Raw genomic sequence first — 23,313 nt, 5'->3', positions numbered from 1 at the left:
ACGTGTGTCAAGCTAAGGAGATAGGATGACATCTTTTTTAGAGTCTAGTCACAATTAAATGCCATTTTATTTTGGATTTTGGGATCTGAGCCAGCTTCCATCTTGTCAGAGCTGAGAAGACTCAAATCAAGTCCAGGCCTATTTCTACTGCAAACTGGGCTTCTGGCTTCCTGCCTGTGGATTCATTCAGTGGAGCCCATCTGGCTTTTGATGTTCGGCAAGTTTGGAGCAGTTTGTTTCAGGAAGCGAGGCAGGGAGGATCTATGGGCCTGGGGTGCTCTTGACTCCCGAGCAGATCCTCCCCAACCCCGTTGCATCCCCTCAGGGCTCAGGGTCTGCTCACCTGCAACCCTGGTGTGGGTTGGGGGGTGGTGGTGAGGGGCTCTCACACCCCCAGCCCTCACTCCTGATAAGAGGAGTTCAGGGCCTCCTCTTACCACCATGGTCCAGTTCCCCTCCTGGGGTTCAGTAGCAACCTGGGTAACTCAGGGTGCTGGACTCCCCTTGTGTTTGTTTTATGATCCGGCTCATCCCAGGCTGCTGGTGGCGACTGAGCAGGAAATATATTGTCCCCAAAGCTACGGCGGTGCACCACCCACATTTTTTCCCCTAATGTACACACCTGGGGGGTGATCTGCAAGGGAATTAGTCACCCAGGCTGGTATTCCTCCTTTCTGAGGATCTCCCGCCCACAGCGGACCCGTCCCTGACCCTCTCTGGAGCGAGGAAGGAGGAAGCGTCCAGAAGGCAACCGTGTAGGTGGCTGTGAAGGGCTGGCGTGCAGCCTTCTGAATTGTGTTGGTAGATGATGCTTGCCTGGCAAGGGGCTTCTCTGCTCGTGGCAGGAGAGACCTGGAATCTCGCCTCTTTTTTAAACCTTACTTCTGAAAATGCTCTTTCTCCAGTTACACAGACGCTCACTGAGCCCTCATTGGACGCGGGGCAGACTGGGGTGGGGGCCCCGGGGTCCAGTGCCGAACCGTCCTGGGGTCACACTCCAGCCTGGAGAGCGGGCGTCCCACCCCCGCGGCGTGTGCTTGCTTTCAAGGCTGTTTTCCCCACCAAAGGGGAGCGGTCTCGTTCGCCCATGAAACGTGGCTGGATGGTCTCTCTCCGTAGGCCCAATTCTTTGAAGTTAAAAGAAAAGGTGTGCTGCTGGAAATGAAAAGGATGCTCAAGGGCCCTCGATGGTGGTGCTGCGCTGAGACCTCAGGCCCATCTCCTTAAGATGCCAGCCTGTTTCTGGACCGTGTCCTGCTCCTCCTCCCGGCGGTGTTCCCACTCAGGTAGCTGAGCACGGGGGCTCCAAGCTTCAGTCTGAAACAGCAGAGACCCGGCTGGAAATGCCCTTCGAATGGCTTTCTGTAGGAAAGCTGGTTTTTTGAGTTTTCATTCCGGGCCCTCAGCTGTGAATAGCGAGTCCCACCTTCCTTTATAGACTCTTGCTAAGAGCATAGTTTGGAACAAGACCGTACAGGTGCAAACAAATTACACTTGGGAAAGAAGCTTGCTCGCACCGGCTCTCGCCTGTGAGGGTTATGAAATTCCTGTTTCGATAATGGGGCCGCGTGGTCGGGCCAGCCTGACAGAGGTTGGCCTGGGTGATTCACCCCCCCACCAGCTGCTTTCCCAGGCACATCCCAGCATTTCCAGCCCTCCCTGTCTCACCCCCCCAACCCCCAACCCTTTTGCCCCAGCTAGTTACAAAATTCATGGCATGTTTTTTTTTTTTGGAAAGTTTTGAGGGAGGAGATGTTTGGGTCACTTCCATAAATAAAGACCTTGATTTTTTTAGTGTGTTTTGGGCCCAGTGGTTGATTTTTGTTTTTAATTCCATGCTGGAGATTAACTAGCCTCTGTGAACCTGGGAAAGGGAAACTATGATCTCTGCCCTTCCCACTCTTAAATTCTAACTTAACTGATAAAGACATATCTAGTCCAACCTCGGCTCGTTAAAGGCCAGCCTTCTGTGAATTGGAGGGTTTTGTTACGGTGAAAATTATGGTATGGATCAAAAAATTAAATACCTACTTGTGTTATTTTCCTGAAAGAAAATTTAAAGCTTGAGCATCTTCTCTTTGAGCACTGGAGACTAAAATTCACTTTTAGCCACCAGTGTTTTGAGCGTTATATCACAAATAACAAACAAGATTAACATCAAAGGGAGTCAGTTTTCGTCCCATTGTGCAGCCTTGGAGGCTGTGAAATTTGATATTATTTTGACTTGTACGGTAATTGTAGAATGACAGAGGGAAATGGATTAAGTTGAAATGAAAGGATACACGCCGTGCACACACATACTGCCAAATGCGGGTTGAGGTCTTTGGGCCAAGAATGGGGGCCCGGAGCTGTGTCCTTGCAGATTAGGATTTTATAAATAAAACTTTGCTTCAGTCACTGCAGTTTACAGTTCTTTCAAGTGCCTGTGTAGATGAGGAGTCCGCCTCCCCTTGGAGAGTTGCAGAACTGGATCGGGCACCTGTGCTCACCGCCCGTGTGAATTTCAGTGCTTCTCATCTTTCCTTTCCTTGAAAAGATGCTGCCTGTCCTCGGTGTGAAGTTTGAGATGTACTCTCCACCCCTACCCCACCCCCCCGTCAGCTCTTGGATTAAGACCTCTGCAATGGTCCAAAGTGTAGAGCCAGCTTTTATGTACCTTTTCTTTTCCTTGAATAAATCAGTTTCATGTTGCAGATGATATTTGTTTCTAGAAAAGTGTGAAAGAAGGGACACCTGTGAAAACAGACAATTGTCCCAGCACTCACACATATTGGAATCAAAAGCTGCAAATGCCAATTAAAACCTCCAGTGACTACCTTATTTCTTAGAGCTTTAAAGCCACAGAGAAGACAGTGAATGGTGCGTTTACTTGAAGTTTTAAGGTAATTACTTGTTCCTCCAAGGTGGGGTCTGGTAACCTAATTCTGTATCAGCCTGACACCCTATAGCGACACCCCACTATCTCTCTGGTTTCAGAGTAACTTTGCAGACACTTGTTCTGATATTAGAGTGCAAAAGGGGGCAGTAAAGTGCTGTCCACAAAAACAGCACAATGGTTTCCCTGAGTATTTCTTATGGTCGATATTGCCTAAGTCTTTCTTGGGCCCTGCTTTTATTCATTTATGACAAACTCTTCTGTTTGGGGTGTTTGGAGTTGATCGAACTAAGCCAGAGCAGCAATCTAGCATTAAATGGAAGTAAGGCAAGCCCCCAAATCCTGCCCGTTTATGAAATGTGCCATCAAATTCACAAACTCATGAGTTTAAGTCATTTTGGGGGGTGGGATTTATGTTCCCAAGTGCACTGAGCATTGCTGGAAGGAATCTCGGGGTTCTGCGTTAATACTGTTTTAGCTCCACCTCTGGAAAGCCCCAGGTGCATGGGGAGGTCATGGGGTCAAGGGTGTGGGCTCATCTCTAGTATCGAGTATGTTTTTTTCAGGAGGGAGGTAGGAAGGTGTGCCTTGGAGGACAGAGCAATGGCGGGCTTGCCCTCATTCAGAATTTCAGACACAGCGATTTACACACCGACTGCTCTTCTTCCTGCAGCCTCTGATATTTAATTAAAAATAAAAGCATTTTCTGGGAAAAATGCATGTTTTCCAAAACATGGTAAACTGAAAGCGTACTTGATGCAGAACTCTGGCTTGTGAATGAGCCTATTCTGTGGTATGATTTGGGGTGTGCCAACGGCTAGGGTAATAAAAACCTGTTCCTAAAGCTGGGACTCAAGCGCGCCTGAAATGTTAGCCAACTCCCAGATCTGTGCAGTTGAATGATTAAGCAGAAACTGTATCCCGTAGTTTTCATCTGTTTGAATAAACTACTTGTATGTGACTACATACGGCTTTTGTAGACTCAAGAACTGCTTCGTTAAATAGACCGCAGTTCAGGAGAACGATAATTTTATTTCGTTGCGTTCTCAGGAAATGCATCCCCCAAAAGTGTAAAAGTCTACAGGCCTTGAAAATCTTGTTTTAAATTGGAGTCATGAAAGACTGCTCCAGAATGTAGTAGTTTGTTCTTGAAACTGGACCTTGATGCATAATGTTCTAATCAGATTACAAAAGCACTTGATGTTTATCGCAGAGAATTCTGACAAAACACAGAAAGCTGACAGTCACCCCCAGTCCAGCATCCAGTAGCTCAGAGCAGCCTCACATAGAGGCCCCGCGTCTGACCGTCCATGTCTGTGTTCTCTGTCTGGTCCGCAGAATGAGCAGAGCAGCACGCTCTGTGTGTGTGTGTGTGTGTGTGTGTGTTTGTGTGTGTTTGTGTGTGTGTGTGTGTATTTTCAACTGAACTTAGCCATTTACTTACATAATCATATACTCTAATGATGTAATGTTTTTCACATCTTTTTATTTTGTGTTGGGGTATACCCCCATTAACTATTAACACCGTTGTGATAGCGTCAGGGGAACAGTGAAGCGACTGAGCCATACCTACATTAAATACATGTATCCACTCTCCCCAAACTCCCCTCCCATCCAGGCTGCCACATGACATTGAGCAGAGATCCCTGTGCCCTACAGGAGGTCCTTGTTGGTTGTCCAGTTTGAATATGGCAGTGTGCACATGTGCCTCTAATGATGTAATTTTGAAAGGAAAGGAAAAATAAAATCAGTCATACACACGGGCTTCCCAGGTGGCTCAGGCGGTAAAGAATCTACCCGCACTGCAGGGGACCTGGGTTGGATCCCTGGGCTGGCCAAGTCCCCTGGAGGAGGATGTGGCAACCCACTCCAGTGTTCTTGGCCTGGAGAATCCCGTGGACAGAGGAGCCTGGTGGGCCACGGTCCATGGGGCCGTGAAGAGTCGGACACGACCGAGTGACTAACAGACACAGATGGCAGAGTGAGGTCTGTTCACTCAGACGCTGAAGCTTTTGCTTTTGCTCGGCGTTTTGTTCCAGAGGTAGAAGAGTGTCACCTGTCGGTCCCCCCCCAGTCTGCCCATTGGCAGGGCTTGCATGGGTTCTGATACGTGAGTAACTTGCTCCTGCTCTCAGTCGGACAATACCTGCCACAAGTAGGCGGAAATATTAGATACTCAGAAAGATGCTGAAATCATATGTGTACCATGGTACCGGGAGAGGACCCTGGGTCGGAGCTGACGCACTTTAGAGCAAGAAGCTCAGTGGTCATGCCCGTCTGGAGGGCGTTTGTCTGACCCGGTTATTCGTTTGGACCCAGGAGCTGGTCATTCCTGTCTACATCCTTTCATTCCCATCTCTTCTGCTCTGGGTCGGCGGGATGTTTTTGCGTTTGGCAGCAGCGTATCGATTTGCCCTTATTACTATGGTAGTTCGATGTGTTCTCCGGTCATCTACCTTGACGTGCTGTTGCCTTCAGGAGAGCAAGGGCTCCTTATTTCAAGTCTTCTCAGACTCTTTGAACATCAAGGGGGCCACGGTGACTCGGCTGTCCTAAGTTCAACCTACATAGTTTTGGCAACCTCGAAGAAAAGTGTGAGAAGTCCTTGCACGTTTGTCCTGAGGAACATATGGTATGATGGGGGCATGAATGGAGGAGCGGGAAGGAGAGAAAAGAGAAGCAAGGAAAACGGAGTGTCCGTGAGGGGCTGGGGAGAATTGCTGTGGCCCCATAAGCAGCCAGCCATGAGCATCTCAGCTCCTCGGTCCCGTGGACCTCGCTGTTCCCTCGGGCCTGGTTTGGAAGTCAGGCAGGCAACCATTGCCCCATCTGATGTACCCTGTGAAACCTGGGAATGCGATGCTAGTCAACAGAAGGGTCCAGATTGGAGAGCGTAATGTGTGATACGCTGATCTGTCGTGACCCCTAAACGCCTAAGTGGCAGGTTTAGGCTTTCAATGCATTATGCTAGGTTTTTTAAACAAGCATGGGATCCTAGTGTGGATTAAAACATTAAGGAAATTTGTGTCACCAGGGAACTATATTCAATATCCTATGACACACCTCATGGAAAAAATATGAAAAAGAATGTATTGTGTATGTATCACTGAATCCCTATGCTGCATGGCAGGAATTATTGTTGTTGTTTAGATGTCTGTCTGACTCTTCGCGACCCCATGGGTTGTAGCCCGTCATGGGATTTCCCAGGCAAGAATACTGGAGTCCGTTGCCATTTCCTTCTTCAGGGGAATCTTCCCAACACAGGGATCGAACTTGTGTTTCCTACACTGCAAGTGGATTCTTTACCCCTGGGCCACCTGGGAAGGAAGGCACAGCAGAAATCCACACACCTAATCAGCTCTACTCCCATAAAATAAAGTTTTAAAAAAGGCTGTGTCACATAATGGTTGCATTATTTTAAAAGTTTCCACTGATGAATATGGAGTTGGAGTATGTAATTGAGATTATTAGAGATCTAATTTAGATTATTAAATATTAAAGCCTAATTTAGGTTATTAGATTGATTCAGAGTATTCCCTGTGGAAGTGTTAGAGTCTAGTTTGGTGAATAACTTTTGAAAACTTGGATTCAGGTTGATAGGTAATCAGAAGATAGAAACAGATCCTAGTAGCAAAGCATTTCATATCAGGGACTTTCTGGGTGGTCCGGTGGTTAAGACTGCACTTCCACAGCAGCGGGGACAGGTTCGAGCCCTGGTTAGGGAACTAGGATCCCACAAGTTGTGTGGTGCGACCAAAATAATCATGCTAATAATAAATTTCAGGCAGGGAAGCTTCAGAAACCCTGCTCAGAGTTTCCATTTTGTCCCACATAGCGTCCCTGGGTTTGGCTCAGAGTCATTGTATCTCATTGTCTTGCTTGGGAGTGATTCATTGGGAAAAACTGAAAAACCATAGGAGTTCCCTGTTTCTGCTCGGCTCACCCCACTCCCGTGCCTTCCCACGGAAGCCCTCCAGGGAGAGACCCACAACCACAGCTCCGACACTCCCAGCAGCCGTCCCGACCGTGAGCTCCCCTGATGGGGATGGGCCGCCGCCTCCCAGGAGGGCAACAGGGTGACTCGCTCTGACTTTGAGCCCCGGCCCCGAAGGGGCTCTGACCCACTGTGTTTGCTCTGCTATATAGGACGTGAGACGGTGTGAGTCTTCTTTGTTCTTTGTTTTCAATCAAAAGCCAGCAGATATTATTGACAAAGACCTCTAATCACTTTTTTTTCTTTTTGGATGTGGTTGAACGACAACAACCTCAGCTCTGTGGTATGGGTTACAAATGTGGGGATTTTCCCCTGGGCTTCTTTGGCTACAGAAATAGATGTGATCTCAGCACACAGAAGGAAATCTGCACTTAATATTCACTAGGCAAGGTCACTAGACTTCCCTGGCATTTCAGTGGTAATGAAATCTGCTGACCAATGCAGGAGATGAGGGTTCAATCCCTGAGAAGGGAAGATTCCGAGGTCAGGAAGCCCCCCAGAGAACACAAAGGCAGCCCAGTCCAGTATTCCTGTCTGGGAAGTCCCATGGACCGAGGAGCTTGGCAGGCTGCAGTCCATGGGGTCATGAAAGAGTCAGACACGACCTAGCAACTGAACAACAAGAGGCAGAGTCAGTGTAGTAATTTAAAATTAGCCAGTTGTCCCCATCCTAATTATTCTTTAAAAAAAAAATCCCCAAGTCAACAATAAGACAAGTGTCTTACCAAATGTTCAGGGTACAGATGTACTGTGTGGTCTGACTTGTTAACATGTCTGAGCAATCTTGAGGTGATAAAATGCAAATATAAGTGACCTGGCTTCAAAAACAGAACTCTGTGGTTACTTCCTTGGCTTTAACCTATGGGACAGACACATTGCTTTCCATTCAGAAATGATAGTATCAGGACATCCACCCCGTTTTCTTTCCACATACATTCTGCGATTCTCCTGAACTGTCCAGATCGCTCTGTAACACCACACTGGAAACACAAGTTCCGCCTCTGGCCCGTTTTCGCCTCGGACCCTGGTCTCTGACGCCTGGGTAAAGGCGTGCACGTGGACTGACGTTCTTTCTCTTGATTCGCCTTTAACTGCGTGGCTTTTCTATGAAAAGCTCAATTGAGAGAAACCTGTGTTTCCCCAAACCTGATTTTCGCTTTAATGCCATGTAGCCGGAGCTGAGAAGTGTGCGGGGCGGAGGCTTTTCCTGTTGCGTCTCGCGTGTGGCACGAGACGCATGTCTGGTCTGCGTGTCGGGTCCGGGTGCGGGGACCGAACGGAGACCGTGGTGGAGGGTGCTCTGATCCGTGTTCACTTACCAAAGAGTCAGTGCCCCAAAGCCGCCTGGCTTCTGGGGGCGGCGCACCGCTTTGCGTTGTGACCCGGAAAGGATTGCAGAAAACCGCCGATATTCATGACCGGGGAGAAGGAGTCCAGAACTCCATCTGCAGTTGGACAGCCCCTGACTGTCCAGAAACGCATCCTGCCGGGGTGGTTCCGCTCGGTTCTCAGCACCACCACCCTCCCGCCCACCTCCCCGGCCCCATCCCAACTCCCGCTCATCCTTCAGAATCCCTAACGTGCCTGCGATCTGCAGCTAGTTCATGGCACTAGATTTGACTTAAATTGATTGTGTCTTAGCTGCCGCTGGTTCTTTAAGCGTCTACCAGATGTCAGCACTTGGACGTTCTGTGTTGAGTCAGCCACGCCCGGGACCCGCTGCCCTCGGGAAGCCAGATTGTAAAGTCCTGACATCCGGGTCTTACTTTCCTGTAGCATCTCTCGTAGCATCTCTCATGGAGATGCGGGTGCCTCCATTGTTACCCTCACTTGATTCCACTTGCTCCATGTTGCCTTAGAGACAGTGAAGGTGCTTGGATAGACCCAAAGGGTATCCTGCCTGCTTCTTAAGTAAGCCAGAGACAGATACTGTTTGTGATCCCTTACATGTGGAATCTAAAAAACAAAGCAAATTAGTGATTGTAACTAAAAAGAAAAGTTCACAGATTCAGAGAACAAACCAGTGGTTATTAATTGAGGGGGGTGGGCAGAGGAAGGTGGGAGGAGAAGAGAATTAAGAGCCACAAACCACTATGTATAAAATAAATAAGCTACAAGGGTGTATTGTGCAACACAGGGAATATAATCAATATTTCATAATAATTGTAAATGGAATAGAACCATAAACATTTTGAATCACAATGCAGTGCACCTGAAAGGAATATAATATTATAAATCAACTATATCTCAATTAAAAGAAAACACAACAACAACCGTGAAGTCTCCTGGGAGGCAAAGGAATTTCTGGGCTCAATAAACTTAGTGGTAACATGTGCAAGAAATTCCGCCCGAGTCATTTGTCTACTGAGAAACCATAATCTCATCAATTAGAGAAACAAGTGTGCTAATTGCTGGTATATCTATTAATATATACCTGTATAGGTTTAAAAAAGTCAACCTCTGAAGGGCTCAAGTGTCGGGTCCTGTTGTATGCATTTAAAGAAGGAATAATTTTTTTTAGGAACCCTTGAAACCACTTTTCAGAGTGAAGGAGCAAATCCTTGCCTGACTTTTTGCCACAGTGTCCTCTGAAAAGTGAACAGATGCTTTTGCAAGAAGCAAAAGCATAAAACCCAGAAAAGTGGGTTTTATCAGGATTTACTTTTTATGAGTGCATCCAATACACTTGTTGCAATTGAGATTCCCCCCTTTCAAAAAGCATCCCCTGGGTTAACTCCTCCCCAGACATGGCTCTCCTGTCATTGACCATTTAAGCTTTTTGTGTGATCAGTACTTTCTTCCCAGGCGGTGCTACTGGTAAACAAGAGATGAGGGTTTGATCTCTGGGTCAGGAAGATCCCCTGGAGAAGGGAAAGGCAACCCACTCCAGTATTCTTGCCCAGAGAACCCCATGGACAGAGGAGCCTGGCAGGCTACATGGGATTGCAAAGAGTTGGACACGACTGAAGTGACTTAGCAAATATAATCAGGGCCTTCTGAGAACCTGGTCTGAAACACAGAGATCCTTGTAGCTAAACCCATTCATGTGTCCTCTGTTCTTGACTTCACCCCATCAGCTCCAGCAGAAACTGGAACTTGGATTTGGTGAGTGAAGAGAGAGTCCCGTGGAGGTGCTCACAGGGGCGGAGAGGGAACCAACAGCGAGTCTTCGGTTACGCAGGAAAAAATCATCTTCGTGAGGGGAACAGGATCTGGGTAGCATCTTGAATGAAGAAAGAGCTTGGTGAGCCAAACCTGAGACGTAGGCATGATGTGGGAGAGCACGGAGATGTACAGAGATGATACACAGCTTTCGGGTGGGGATGGCCCTGATGTCTTAAAGGAACTGAGTGGATGGACAAGAAGATGAGTCCATCTGTCTCAGGATCCTGAGGTCCGGAGCCTGGTGGTCCAGGGTGAAGGTCGCTCATCGTGGAGGTCAGAGCTGAAAGGAGGCAGGTCTGGGCATCCAGGCTATAGATTTCACTCCAGCTAACGCAGGTGCTCGCTGTGCCGGCTGCTCTCGGAGCAGGTTTAGGGGAGAAGGTGTTTGGAGAGGGGTGGGAAACCCCAGGCAGGAGTCTGCCCTTGGTGCTCAGATGCAGTGAAGATTTCCCAAGAAGGTCCAGGAGTAAGACATGAGAAAAATGATGTGTCAGGAAGGTGAGCAGCTTTAATACTCAGTGTATCTCATCTATATGGACCAGCAGGCTCCTTGCCCCCACTTCCCAACCACGGCAGAATCACTTAGTAAAGACTGAACAAGCCTCAAACATTCAGATTCTGTCCTTCAGTCTGTCAACCAGAAACCAGAGCCAGGTTTTAGCCACAGGAAAGACGGAGACCCCCGACCCTCGGGGTGGAGAGAGAGCCCTGGATGCCCGCAGTCCCCTGGAGTCCAGTTTTCCAAGCAGCTCTCCAGAAAACTGCAGGAATGGCCCAGAATTTCCCTGAGAGGCTCCTACACAGTGGTGATCTACATTTGTCAGCAGTTCTAGAGAATTCTTCAAGGGTGCACAACATGGTTGTCTGAAATTTGTCGTTCATTTTGAGTTCTGCTTCAAGGAAAGATTTTTGTCATCCACTTTTCTTTCATTTTTAACTTAAAAAAAGTGTCATATATCCCTGCTTTAGGAATTTCAGTTAAGGCAAAATAAGAAAGGGGGCCACTCTCTCTTGGAGATTGTAAAAAGGCACATTCCCAGGGAAGAGTGACAGACCATTGTGTGCAACTTGCTTTTTTTCCTGGTTTTTCATATAAATCTGCAATCTAGTTTTTGTTATGTTCTGTGATGCTTTATAATCAACCTCATGCACATTTTAGAAAAATTCATACCACTCATTAGCACACATCATCAGCTGTTCCTTCAGTATCGATTTGAAATTGGGGACGCCCCATCCCTCCTGCTTTCTCCCTCCCTCTCTCTGCTTCTTTCTCAGTGAATTATGACCCATTCATGGTCATGGCTGATGGCCTTCCCTGGTTCAGTAAACGTTGGATCAGACATGATGCTTTGTTCCCAGGCTTTAATACTTGAATGAGCCTGCAGGCTTGGTCTCCTCAGAAGGAACGAGATGGGTTTCTTAAGTGTGTTTTTAATGTTAGCACTTGTAGAAGGATGTTCACTGAGAAGCTCTTGTTTCAGGTTCTCAGAGGAGCTCCCCGGTAGGAAAGATCTTCCAGCAGCAGAGCTAGGAAGAAAGAACGGGGAGGAGGGAGGCTGTTAGCAGTAAGCACTGTGGGGATAGTGCATTAGGAGTTTGGGTTCTAAAGATCTGCTTCTAAGAATTAATTGAAGCAACTGTATCTCAAGGGAGGGGGAAAATGGTTTGTGGGGCTGGGACAGTAGATGCTGTCCTCCTGAGCTGGGGACTTTGCATCTTGCAGCTGAATCAATACTCCAACTAATTATTTCTGGTTAACTTTTTATGGGTTTGTAAGACGTTTCTTTTGTTCAGGGTAATAAAGGAGCCATTGTTTGATCAGTGACTGACTAATTATGATAAGTAATTTGAAACATTCTTGATGAAACTTGTCTGTTAATTAGCATCAACAGCAAATGGAAACTAACAGGACAACAAAGTCTTCGGGCATCCACCATTCCATGGAATTGAGGCGGTCTTTCTGTGGCATGCCCAATAAACGGAGGCTGCCAATGGTTAAAAAATAACAAACAGGTGGGAAGGTCTGACTCACCATCAAGGAGAAGTCATTGTGGAGTTACACAAAGGAGCCCTGAAATGTTACAGTGAGGGGGTGGGGAAGGAGTGTCAGCAGGGTGACTTGATCCTACTGGGTAAAGATAGGAGTGTGGTTTCTTTCTTTTTCTTTTTTCCTTTAAAGCTTAGTTCCTAAATACATGCATCCCATATTGATCTGAATTCAGATTGTTGTTCAGTCACTCAGTGGTGTCCCACGCTTTGTGCACACCAAGCTTCCCTGTCCTTCACTGTCTCCCGGAGTTTGCTCACACTCACGTCCATTGAGTCGGTGATGCCATCCAGCCATCTCATCCTCTGTCACCCCCTTCTCCTCCTGCCCTCAGTCTTTCCCAGCATCAGGGTCTTTACCAATGAGTCTGCTCTCCATCCACATAGGTGGCCAAAGTACTGGAGCTTCAGCTTCAGTCCTTCCAGTGATATCCAGGGTTGATTTCCTTTAGGATGAACTGATTGGATCTCCTTGCAGTTTGCGGGACTCTCAAGAGCCTTCTCCAGCACCACAGTTTGAAAGCATCAGTTCTTCGGCACTCAGCCTTCTTTATGGTCCAACTCTCACATCTGGACATGAATACTGGAAAAGCTATAGCTTTGACTAGACGGACTTTTGTCGGCAAAGTGAACTCAGATACTGTTGATCAATAAAAGTGTGGAACTATGAAATTGGAGTTTGGAATTTTTGATGTTGTCTGACTATATTGTCATTATTATTAACATGGTTAATTTTTTAAAAATAAACTCAATGGTACCTTTTCTTTTATGCTTTTAGATTTCTACCTGGACAAGGACTGGTACTATACCCACAGATAGGAGACAAATTGGATATTATTTGCCCCAAGGTGGACTCTAAAACTGTTGGCCAGTATGAATATTATAAAGTTTATATGGTGGACAAAGACCAAGCAGACAGATGCACTATTAAGAAGGAAAATACCCCTCTTCTCAACTGTGCCAGACCAGATCAAGATGTAAAGTTCACTATCAAGTTCCAAGAATTCAGCCCTAACCTCTGGGGTCTAGAATTTCAGAAGAACAGAGATTATTACATTATATGTAAGTATAATTCTATTCATTTATTTTATAGAAATTAGGATAAGCTAAATAGGTTTGTATCCATTTTTGTTTCCTGAAAATTATTACTGTGGCAAATAATTTGGTGGGAATCTTTGCTGAAAATTGTCCATTTTTTTAAAAAAAGAAGCCTTAATTGAATGAAGGACCCTGTACTAGTAATACCATTAATATAAATACCTAAAGAGAAAGAGCCTCCTAGAGTTTTTGTAGCATTGAAATAAGTGGATATATTTGAATATACTCAGCATCTCTACTGACAAAACCATTTTTAAGAGACATTGGTGAGATTTTGATAGGTGAATCTTGTGCGATGACTTTTATCTTTATCCATCCATCCATCCATCCATCCATCCATCCATTCATTTAGTATTTACTCTGTGCCAGAAACTGCATCAGTGCTAGGGGTTCAGCAGTGAGCAAGATGGTAAAATGGTACCCATTCCGCATGGAGTGTGTAGGTCAAAGGATGGGAGTTCCAGGCAACCACTGTCATACATGGGTAGGCTAAAACCAGATTTGGAAGAAGAATAAAGTTAGGTTTGTTTGATGAATTTCTTTTTTTTTTTTCTCCCCATATAATTAATTTGACACATCCCGTGTACCTCGTGGGTTCTATCTGAGCTCCTGTTCACTCCTGAGGCTGTGAACTCCAATGAGGCAGCCTGTGCCTAGTAGGTATAGGAGTTAGGGTTGTTCCGGGCCCAGGGTATATCAGAGCCTGGTCTGGGTGCCTAGGACAGCTGTTCACATCACGCAAGCAACGCAGTCATTTTTCTCGGTTTCTTTGGGGAGTCTCCACTCACTCGTCAGAAGGGGCCCCAGTTTGTCGGGGGCACTGAGCTGCTGTCTACTGGGAGATGGTCTCTGGGTGATCAGACTGAAACTCTCTTGGCTGCTCTTGAGAAATTGCAAAATCAACAATTCACTGACTACTTATTAAGTACTCAATAATGTATTGTTTTCTGTTTTTTATTACAGTCATTAGTAATTAAAACAAAGATATGGTCATAACCGTCTAATCCTTGTCCTTTGCTGTGAACCTGAAATGCCACAGCGGCTGAAAGCCTATTTTTAAAGCATGGTAATGCACAGAGAGTGGCTTAGTGAGAACAAGCAACAAAGAAAAAGGGAAAGTGGTGAATTATAGATTTAAAAGCAGAGTGATCATACAATGAAAGTAAAAGTATTTTTGAGGGATGGGACAAGCAGATGGGTATGAAATAAGAGGGAAATCTTTGAAAGTATAAAATAGTCATTAGGTAAAATAAATGGAAATCTTAAGCTTTTGGAAGTCCAACAGTGTCTTCCCAAAAAAAAAAAAAACTTTTAAAAGTAAGACTTCGTTGTTGTTTAGTCACTAAGTCATGTCTGACTCTTTTGCGACCCAGTGAACTTTAGCCCTCCAGGCTCCTCTGTCCCTGGAATTTCCCAGGCAGGAATATTGGAGTGGGTTGCCGCTTCTTTCTCCCAGGGATCTTCCTGACCCAGGGATGGAACCTGGGTCTCCTGTACTGCAGTGGATTCTTTACCACTGAGCCACCAGGAAAGCCCGGCAATGTGTATTACATGAGTTTAACTCCAAATCTTAGCATCCAGCTAGTAGGCACCTTCATAACTAAGAGTATTAGTCCAGTCAGCGTCATCACTGTATCCTGGTTTCTGTCCATGGGTAGGAAGAAGAGAAGTGACACTTTGGAGCAGTTGTTCAGCACCCCCAGAGAGGAACAGTCCAAGTTGCCAGTGGACTGAGTTGGAATTGGTGTTGGGCCATTCCCTAGGGGAACTGCTGGTCATTCCCAGGAGCCCTGACACCTGGGTTCTAGTCCTGCTGCCTAAGCTTAATGAGGAGGTTACTTTATTTCTTTGAATTTTGATGCCTTCTGTAGGAAACGGCTTTTATTGTTATTATTGTTCTTATTCTGGCTAAGGGTAGAAGTCTCCAGTTCCATAGCATTTGTGGTTGGATGGATACATCTGGTCTAGCATCTCTTGTCAGAGTGGCTCTTCTCCAATTGAATGGACAGGATCCACTAAACTCTTTAAAGACACGGATTTGTAGTAGTAACAGGTTTATAATGCAGGCGTCACACTTTTTTTAAGTCTTAGAAGTCAATATTAACTTTTAATTGGGAGTGTATTTTTAAACCTACCAAGTGTCCGCTGACTTCCCCTAGGAAAGGACATGACACAACGATGCTCATCCTAATTAGTTTTTCTCCTAGATGAGTATTTGCTTTGACGTGGGGCAAAATGATATATACGGGTTTTCCTCATGTTGGGAACTGACTTTTTCAGGTGACCTGGGTCAGTCATTAACCTTGGGTTTAATTTGCATAATAAAGTCTCCTAATCTTTAATCTTCCAGAGGTGAGGATATTGTGGCCATTGGGTCTCTTTTTCATTACATTCTGATTCTTAATTGCCTCAAAGACAAACATTTATAAGCTACAGTTTTTTTTTTATTAGCATGTCTTTACATTTTTTTTAAAAAGTTTATAAAATAACTATCTGTTCTGAAGTGACCCATTGTCAAAGGAAGCTTAGTCTCAGAAAAACACTCCAGTGAATACTAGGCAAGCATTCCTAACTGTGTCCTCAACCTTATTTGTGTCAAATTTATGCTTGTTTCCAGTTTCTTTTTAGAAGGGATAACCCAGAAGGATTTGCTTGCTTCCAAATATCAAATTGGGAGTCATTGTCACTGATTTCTTTGAAATTGTTTAATAACTCACCTGCATTATCTCTGGGTCTTCCCTGGTGCCTCGGATGGTAAAGAATCTGCCTGCAATGCAGAAAACTGGGATTCGATCCCTGGGTTGGGAATCGCAACCCACTCCTGTATTCTTGCCTGGGAAATCCCGTGGACAGAGGAGCCTGGTGGGCTACAGTCCATGGGGTCGAAAAGAGTTGGACACGACTGAACGACTGACACTTTCACTTTGTATTCTCTCTGCCTTCCACGGCAGAGATTCAGCTTTTGTGGGCTTGATAACCAGGATATTTCTAGACCTAAGCATGGTATGCGCTATGTGGTTGGCACTTAACAGTCATTTATTTCTAATAAACAAATGGCTGAAGAATTTGAAAAGTTAAAAAAAAAAGGGGGGGAATTAATAATTCAGAGCTGAATGAATCAGCAGTTTTGGTGTGGAGGCCCTTTGCAGTATTAACCCTCACGAAGGTCCCTTGGGTTGGTCAGCCAGCCACAGCGTAAAATCTTGCAAAATACCTGCAAAGAGGTTTTCATCACACTACCAAAACCTGTGAGTCAGAGACGGTGACAATGAATGCCCTTGTGTGGATAATTTTTAAGTGAACCCTGTCCACAGCCCAGCTGTTAGGAAGAACACCGCCCGCCCAGGGCACCTCCCAACTTACCCTTGTGTGGTTGGTACGTTCTTTCACCACAAACCCATAGCCAAGATGTGGATTTGTGGAATAGTTTAAAAGACATCATTTCTAACGATTGCTTGATTGATCGAACGCTGTTCTGTAACTCCACCCTGCTGCGTTCGCAGTGGTCCTTCCGAAAGCCGCCCCCCGGGAAAGTCTTCCTTGAGAAACGCTGAATGAATTTGAATGAGTCACCGTTTCATAGGCCCATTATGGGTTTCATTCTCCAAAGCAATTTTTTTTTTATGTTATCAGAGCATATAAAATTGGAAAGCTCCTCAGTCAGCTTTGCTATTTTTTAGGCATAAACTTCACTTCTGAGCAAAATTGCTAAATAAATTAAAATGTTTGCACACAAATATAAGGAAACACCATTCTTAAAGAATCAAAACAGAACAGCAGATTCCATCCCTGTATTTTTGTGGAGTGTTTTCCTTTTTCCTGTTTGTTTTTCTTTTTTGTTTTTGGTTTCCCTATTTCTGGGAGTCAGTGTAGCAAATAGCAGTAAATATACTGAATAGAGACTTCCCTGGTGGTCCAGTGGTCAGATTTCATGCTGCCAGTGGAAGGGGCGCAGGTTCGATCCCTGGTTGGGGAACTAAGATCCTGCATGCTGAGTGGTGTGGCCAAAAGATTAAATATATATATGTACATAAATGAAAAATAAAATATGCTGAATGTACCATAGCCCTTTCCCTAGCAAAATCGTTATGGGAGGTTTCAGATGTCCTTCTACACATAGATTTATTTTAGAATATATGTGTGGTCTCTGCAGTTGATTATGGGCTTTAGTTGATGACTTATTTACATGATAAAGGTGGCAAACGCTGTATTTCCATCACGGAGCATCATTAAGTTCTAAAATATGACAGTATGAGCCCTATCACTTATCTAACTTTGGGGTAGGGATTTATGTTTGATACCTGGCATAGAATTGCCTTGCATATAAACTCAAGAATTAGACACATTTTTATTTTTCACCTACAACTGTTGGCTTCATAGACTGGCATGCTGCAGTCCATGGGGTCGCAAAGAGTTGGACACGACTGGGCGACTGAACTGAACCGATTGGCTTCATCATAGAATGCTCATCGACTCTGTGACCCCGTGGTCTGTAGCCCACCAGGCTCCTCTGTCCATGGGATTCTCCAGGCAAGGTTACGGGAGTGGGTTGCCGTTGCCTTCTCCTGGGGGATCCTCCGGATCCAGGGATTGAACCCGCATCTCCTGCATTGGCAGCTGGATTCTTTACCGCTGAGTCACCTGGGAAAACCCCGTTGGGAGCTTGGAGTCAGGCACAGCTGGGTTCTCGAGTGCCCCTCACCAAGGAACTGAACCAGTCCCTGCCTCAGGCCCCTGTCTGTCAGCTGGGGACCATGTGCCTTTAAGTGGGGTGCTGTATGTGAACTGCCTGTTGCCAGGGCGGCCCCCAAGTAAGCACAGCTGGGGGTCTCTTTGCGGAGAGGCAGGGGGTGGAGGGATGTGAGAGGCAGGAGATTAAAGGCAAGCCTGTGCGCTCCTGCGAGCTGGCAGGCAGGACGATGCTCCAAAAGTGTCATTTATTTGAAAAACCATCCACAAAATGAAACTCCGGAGACTTTACAAGTTTCAGTAATGCTGCGTAACTTAATTATAAGACCTTCCCTCTTTTTTGTCTTCTTGGAGTGTTATAAAAGTTCTTTTGTCCTTGGGCTTTCCTTACCGAGAAACATGCAGTTATGGATCTTTTTGTCGGAGGCATTGCCCAAGCTTGTTAGCAGATCCTCTGTAAGACCCGAAAGAGACAGACTGGGCGGAGTCTTCTACACGTATAATCATCTCCCACTTAGCATCTCACCAGCCTTGCCAGGTCCGTTTCTCTGTTCCCTGTTACACAAAGGAGATGTTGTGTTTTTATCGGTCATTTCCACAGCATCCCCACGTGGTATACGTGTTCTTCTAGAGCAAACGTAGGCGTCACTGTTGGCTTGTCACTGAGATGAACTGAGACCGTACTTCCTCTCACTGGTCTGACCATGAGAAGCATCGTTTCTGTTATTTTCAGCGTAACATAAAATCCTTTTATGACCGTATTGGAGGCTCTCTAGCAGAGTACATCAGTAAGGCTCCTTGTTCAATTTAATATGAATAAAGCTTAAATTCTTTATAATTTCAGGAATAAAATCTCAACTTTTGCTTCATTGGAGCTTGTGCTGGGAAATGCCTGGCTTGCAGGTCTGATGGAGTCATGGCCATTGGGGTATTTATCCCGTATCTCTTGGGGTTTAGGAGGATTAGGCTATTGTAGGTTGAGACTCTGTTCAAGTTCAATGGCGTCACCTAGGTGGTAGTGACAGCTTATTTAAAGCTAGACAGAGATTGTCTTGTGAGCACCATTCCTTTTTCCCAAAATAACCTATGAACGGACAAGATGACTCTGGTCCTTAAAGCAATGGGGAGAGACTAAAAGCCTCTCATGTAAAATAAGAGTACATGAGGAGTGAAGGCAATTCCTTGGAAAAAAAGAATTATGTAGGAATTGCTCAGAATAAAACTGCCTTTACTATTTCATAAAATACATCTTAATTTCCCTAGCACCTGTATTTATAGCTTTTGCAAAGTTTACTTAGACTTGTAAATAATTGAACAGTCCTGGAGATTTTGTGGAAGCATGAGAACGCGTTTCTTTCTTAATAGCCTTTAAATATTTATCATGAAAATCAAAATTTAAAGCAAAATAAAGTACTTCAAGAAATAGCCAAGAGGCATTAGACAGACATGAAAAGATTACTTGGCAAGAACTTATTTATATCATTCTTAAGAGTCCCAGGTTTGTTCCTAACAGACTGAAACCTCAGGCTCTGGGTGTTTGATCACTTGCAAGAAGGTGTTATGGCCTCAGGTACTCTCTGTCACTCTGCAGTCTCAAAACACAGGTGACAGAGGAATTTTTATCACCGTGAGAAAATAGAAACTTGGGACGTGTGAGAAGTTTAGTCCAGTTCACACGGCAGTGTGAGGGGCAAAACTGAGACCAGAGTTTTCAGACCCTTAGACCAGCATCATCAGATTACAACAGAGCTCCTTGGGGTGGCCAGGCACATACATGTGTACAGATGGAGAGGAAAGACAGTCTCCAGCCAGAGCATACTACATCCTGGGACACACAAGTCTCATACAGAGTGACAGCAGAGACAGCATGTATACATACAAAGCGCATGCCTCGTGAGCAGGCATGGATCCCCAGACACCCAAGCGTGGATCTTCACCATGGATACCCAGAGACCTGTTGGACCAGAGGTGCTGGCCTCTGTTGTCCAAATGTATAACTGCCCTCTGGCTTCACTGGTGACTCAGATGGTAAAGAATCTACCTGCAATGCAGGAGACCCAGGTTCCATCCCTGGGTTGGGAAGATCCCTTGGAGAAGGGAATGGCTACCCACTCCAGTATTTTTGCCTGGAGAATCCCCATGGACAGAGGAGCCTGGAGGGCTACAGTCCATGAGGTTGCAAAGAATCAGACACAACTGAGTGACCAAGCATGATCACAACGATGGCTGACTTCAATCATATGCCCCGAAATTGACCTATGAAAATTCTATAGAGCAGTAGGAAAGGAGAAAGGGCCATTGGTTAACAGTGGTTGTAGTGGCAGTTTGTCAGATCTTCCAAATTTTCATTTTTCTTTTTAGAGCTACTGTCAGTCAATTCCAGTTCTCTAGTAAGGTGGAGCTTTGTGTTTTATCAAGTACAGTTGACCCTTGAACAGCACAGGTTGAACTGGTTGGATCCACTTACATGCAGATTTTTTCAGTAGTAAATATTCCAGCACTGTAGGATCTACTGTTGGTTGAATTTGAGGATATGGAAGAACCATGGGTATGGAGGGCCCACCATAAACTAGACTTGGATTCCTGACTGCTTGGGGGTTAGGGCCTCTAACCCTCATGTTGTTCAAGGGTCCAGTGTACTTTGCCTGTCAGTGAGAAGTGACGAAATAGTAAAATTAAAAATAATAAAACCTCTCAAGTGTACAAAAGAGGTAATAAGAGACTTCAGATTTCCTTAGACAAGTTTAAGGGTACAAGTTTGTGTGGATGGATGGACGGATGGGTGGGTGGAGGAGGGATGGATGGATGGATAGAAGCATAGATGCAATGGTGGGTGGATGGATGGATGGAGAGAGGGATGGATGGAGCAAGGAGTGGCTGGATGGATGCAGGGAGGAATGGATGGATGGATGAATGGAATGGGGAGGGATGGATGGATAGAGGGAGGGATGGATGGATGGAGCAGGGAGGGATGGATGGATGGAGGGAGGGAGGGAGTGAGACATGGGTGGATGGATGGATGGATGGAGGGGGGAGGGATGGACGGAGGGAGGAAGGGGGGGAGGGAGACATGGATGGATGGGTGGCTGGGTAGATGGATGGAGGGGGGAGGGATGGACAGAGGGAGGGAGGGAGGCATGGGTGGATGGATGGATGGATGGAGGGGGGAGGGATGGATGGAGGGAGGGAGGGAGGGAGACATGGATGGATGGGTGGATGGGTGGATGGACGAATGGGCAGGCAGAACCTCTGGCAGGAGCACAGTTGATCACTTCACAGAGGAGCCAGGCTGTGTGTCCTTAAAGACCGTCCCGCTTTGCAAATGGCTTTTTGCCTTGGTGGAGTAACCCAGTTTCATCGTTCCTGATGTTAAACCAGGAGCTGAAGGTGTTCTTTTATTGACACAAACATGTGGAAAATGGCTGTGGCTTCTTGGCGTCTAGGACGTGTCCCCGGAATGGAATTAGGTTCACGTGTAGGGAAGATTTAGGCAGGGCACTTTATCGGGGTTCCTGCTGGTCTCTAGGCAGTCAAAGCAAATAGCATCATGTCCGTCTGAGCTATTTTGCATTTTCGCATCTGCAGTGTTATGCTCTAAACTGTCAGCAAGCATTAATTCAGGCACTGGTGAAGCCCTACCACCCAGAGATGAACTCTGCCTCAGATGGAAGTTTTCCACTTCAGTGCCGCGGTCTCCCAATTACTGGGTCATTAATATCATTGCCTGTGATTAGGGGTGAGCAGGAGGCTTGTGGGCTGTGCCCGCCCCACCATCAACTTTTTACTCTGACCCTTCACTGTCTAGAGGTTTCCACATCTCCACAAAGATATTTTAATGATGAAAACCGTTAAACACTCAGAAGTGGGCTAGAAATTGTGTGCTGGAAATAATTCGCCCAAACACACGCTTCTTCATGGCCAAAATGTTTTTATTAGATATTATCACTCTCTCTTGACTGGGAAGTCTCATTTTTATTAAAAAAAAAAAATCAGAATGCCAAAGTAAAGCTAATATAGACAATAGGGCATTATGTTTTATCTTTAGAACTCTGACCTCATTCTTTTCTTAATGTGAGTTTGGTCATTATATTGAAGTGATCATCTGGCCCCCTAATTTTTGTTTTTGAACCAGAGCCATGGCAATGAAAGTCTGCAATCCTAACTAATCACTAGGCCACCAGGGAGTTAGCACCCTATTTTTAAAATGTGATTCCTCTTTTGAAGTAGATTTTGGCCCATATTAAGGTTGACTTTCACGTGTAGAAGCTGATTGTTCTTTTACCTTTAATGTTCACATTCTCTCAATTATGAATCTTTGTGACACTCTCTTAAAGCACACTTGATGCAAAGCTTTTTCTTTTTTTTTTAAATCTTATTGAAATTTTTGTTTTGCCTAATGAGAGATCCTACCTGCATAAATCATTATCACTTGTAGCAATAAAATTTTAGACTCTGAAAGGAATGTTTTCCCACAACAGAATTTATGAAAAATCAAGACATCAAGGTGTTGCAAGCCATGTTTTGAGGAAAATAAAGTAAGCCACTCATAAAGGAACCCCCATGTGTTTAAGCCTGCCTCTTGTAAAAAGAGGGGACCCATGATTTATTTCCGGGACTGTTTGATCTTTCTCAGCGAAATGTCAGAGCAGCCGTTGAACCTGGGAGGTGCTTCTGTCATTGACATACACCTGCGATGTGTGCCCACACGCACACACACACATTCTCTGCTGCTCCTTTTCCCGTGTTTTTCCACTCTGGTCTTATGTGTAGTCAGTGGCTGTTCAGGGCTCTCTCATCAAAGGTGACTATGGCTTTTAGCATCTTCATTGATTGTCCCTACCTTGAACTTTGTATATACTTCCTCATGGTGAAGGGGTTTTATGAGTAAGCTGTGATGAAATTTCTTATGCTCTGAGGGTCATATTTATTATTTTCAATTATTACTGTTCTCTCAATTGGCTGAATTCTCTCAACGTCCAAGTCTCGTATGACATCAGAGATATAACATATGTTGGCACCTTTAGACTCAGTTCTATGTAGTATCTTTGTATTGTCCCTCTTTCCCCAAAGAGTAATATGTGGAAGAGTAATAAGTCATACAATTTTTTGGTGAACACACAAACAAACAGTTCACAAAATTGTTTCAAGGTTGTTACATTTTTCAAAACTCTCATTACTGAGTTGTCAGTAGAATATCCTATCACTGTTCATGGTAAACATTTAAAATTGAGGAAATAAAATTATACCATTTTATTCAAGAGCATTCATTTATACTGGATACCGATATCTTTGTTGCTACATGCATGCTAAGTCACTTCAGTCGTGTCCAACTCTTTGAGATCCCATGGACTATAGCCCGCCAGACTCCTCAGTCCATGGGATTTCCCAGGCAAGAACACTGGAGTGGGTTGCCATTTCCTTCTCCAAGGAATCTTCCCCACCCAGG

The 23,313-nt window shown here is 45.3% G+C and overlaps 1 protein-coding gene across 1 annotated transcript in view; it reads left to right on the top strand.

The window, feature by feature from the left end:
• Positions 1-23,313, top strand: part of EFNB2 (ephrin B2) — a 49,001-nt gene that overhangs the window by 12,057 nt on the left and 13,631 nt on the right. The window contains exon 2 of the mRNA XM_061133390.1: positions 12,859-13,142. Within this exon, the coding sequence (XP_060989373.1) occupies positions 12,859-13,142 (284 nt within the window). The remainder of the gene's footprint in view (positions 1-12,858; positions 13,143-23,313) is intronic.

The sequence above is a fragment of the Dama dama genome, chromosome 30 (genome assembly GCF_033118175.1).
Source record: "Dama dama isolate Ldn47 chromosome 30, ASM3311817v1, whole genome shotgun sequence".
Classification (NCBI taxonomy): Eukaryota; Metazoa; Chordata; class Mammalia; order Artiodactyla; family Cervidae; genus Dama; species Dama dama.
The sequence above is the reverse complement of the archived record's forward strand: the minus strand, read 5'-3'. Positions and strand labels throughout refer to the sequence as shown.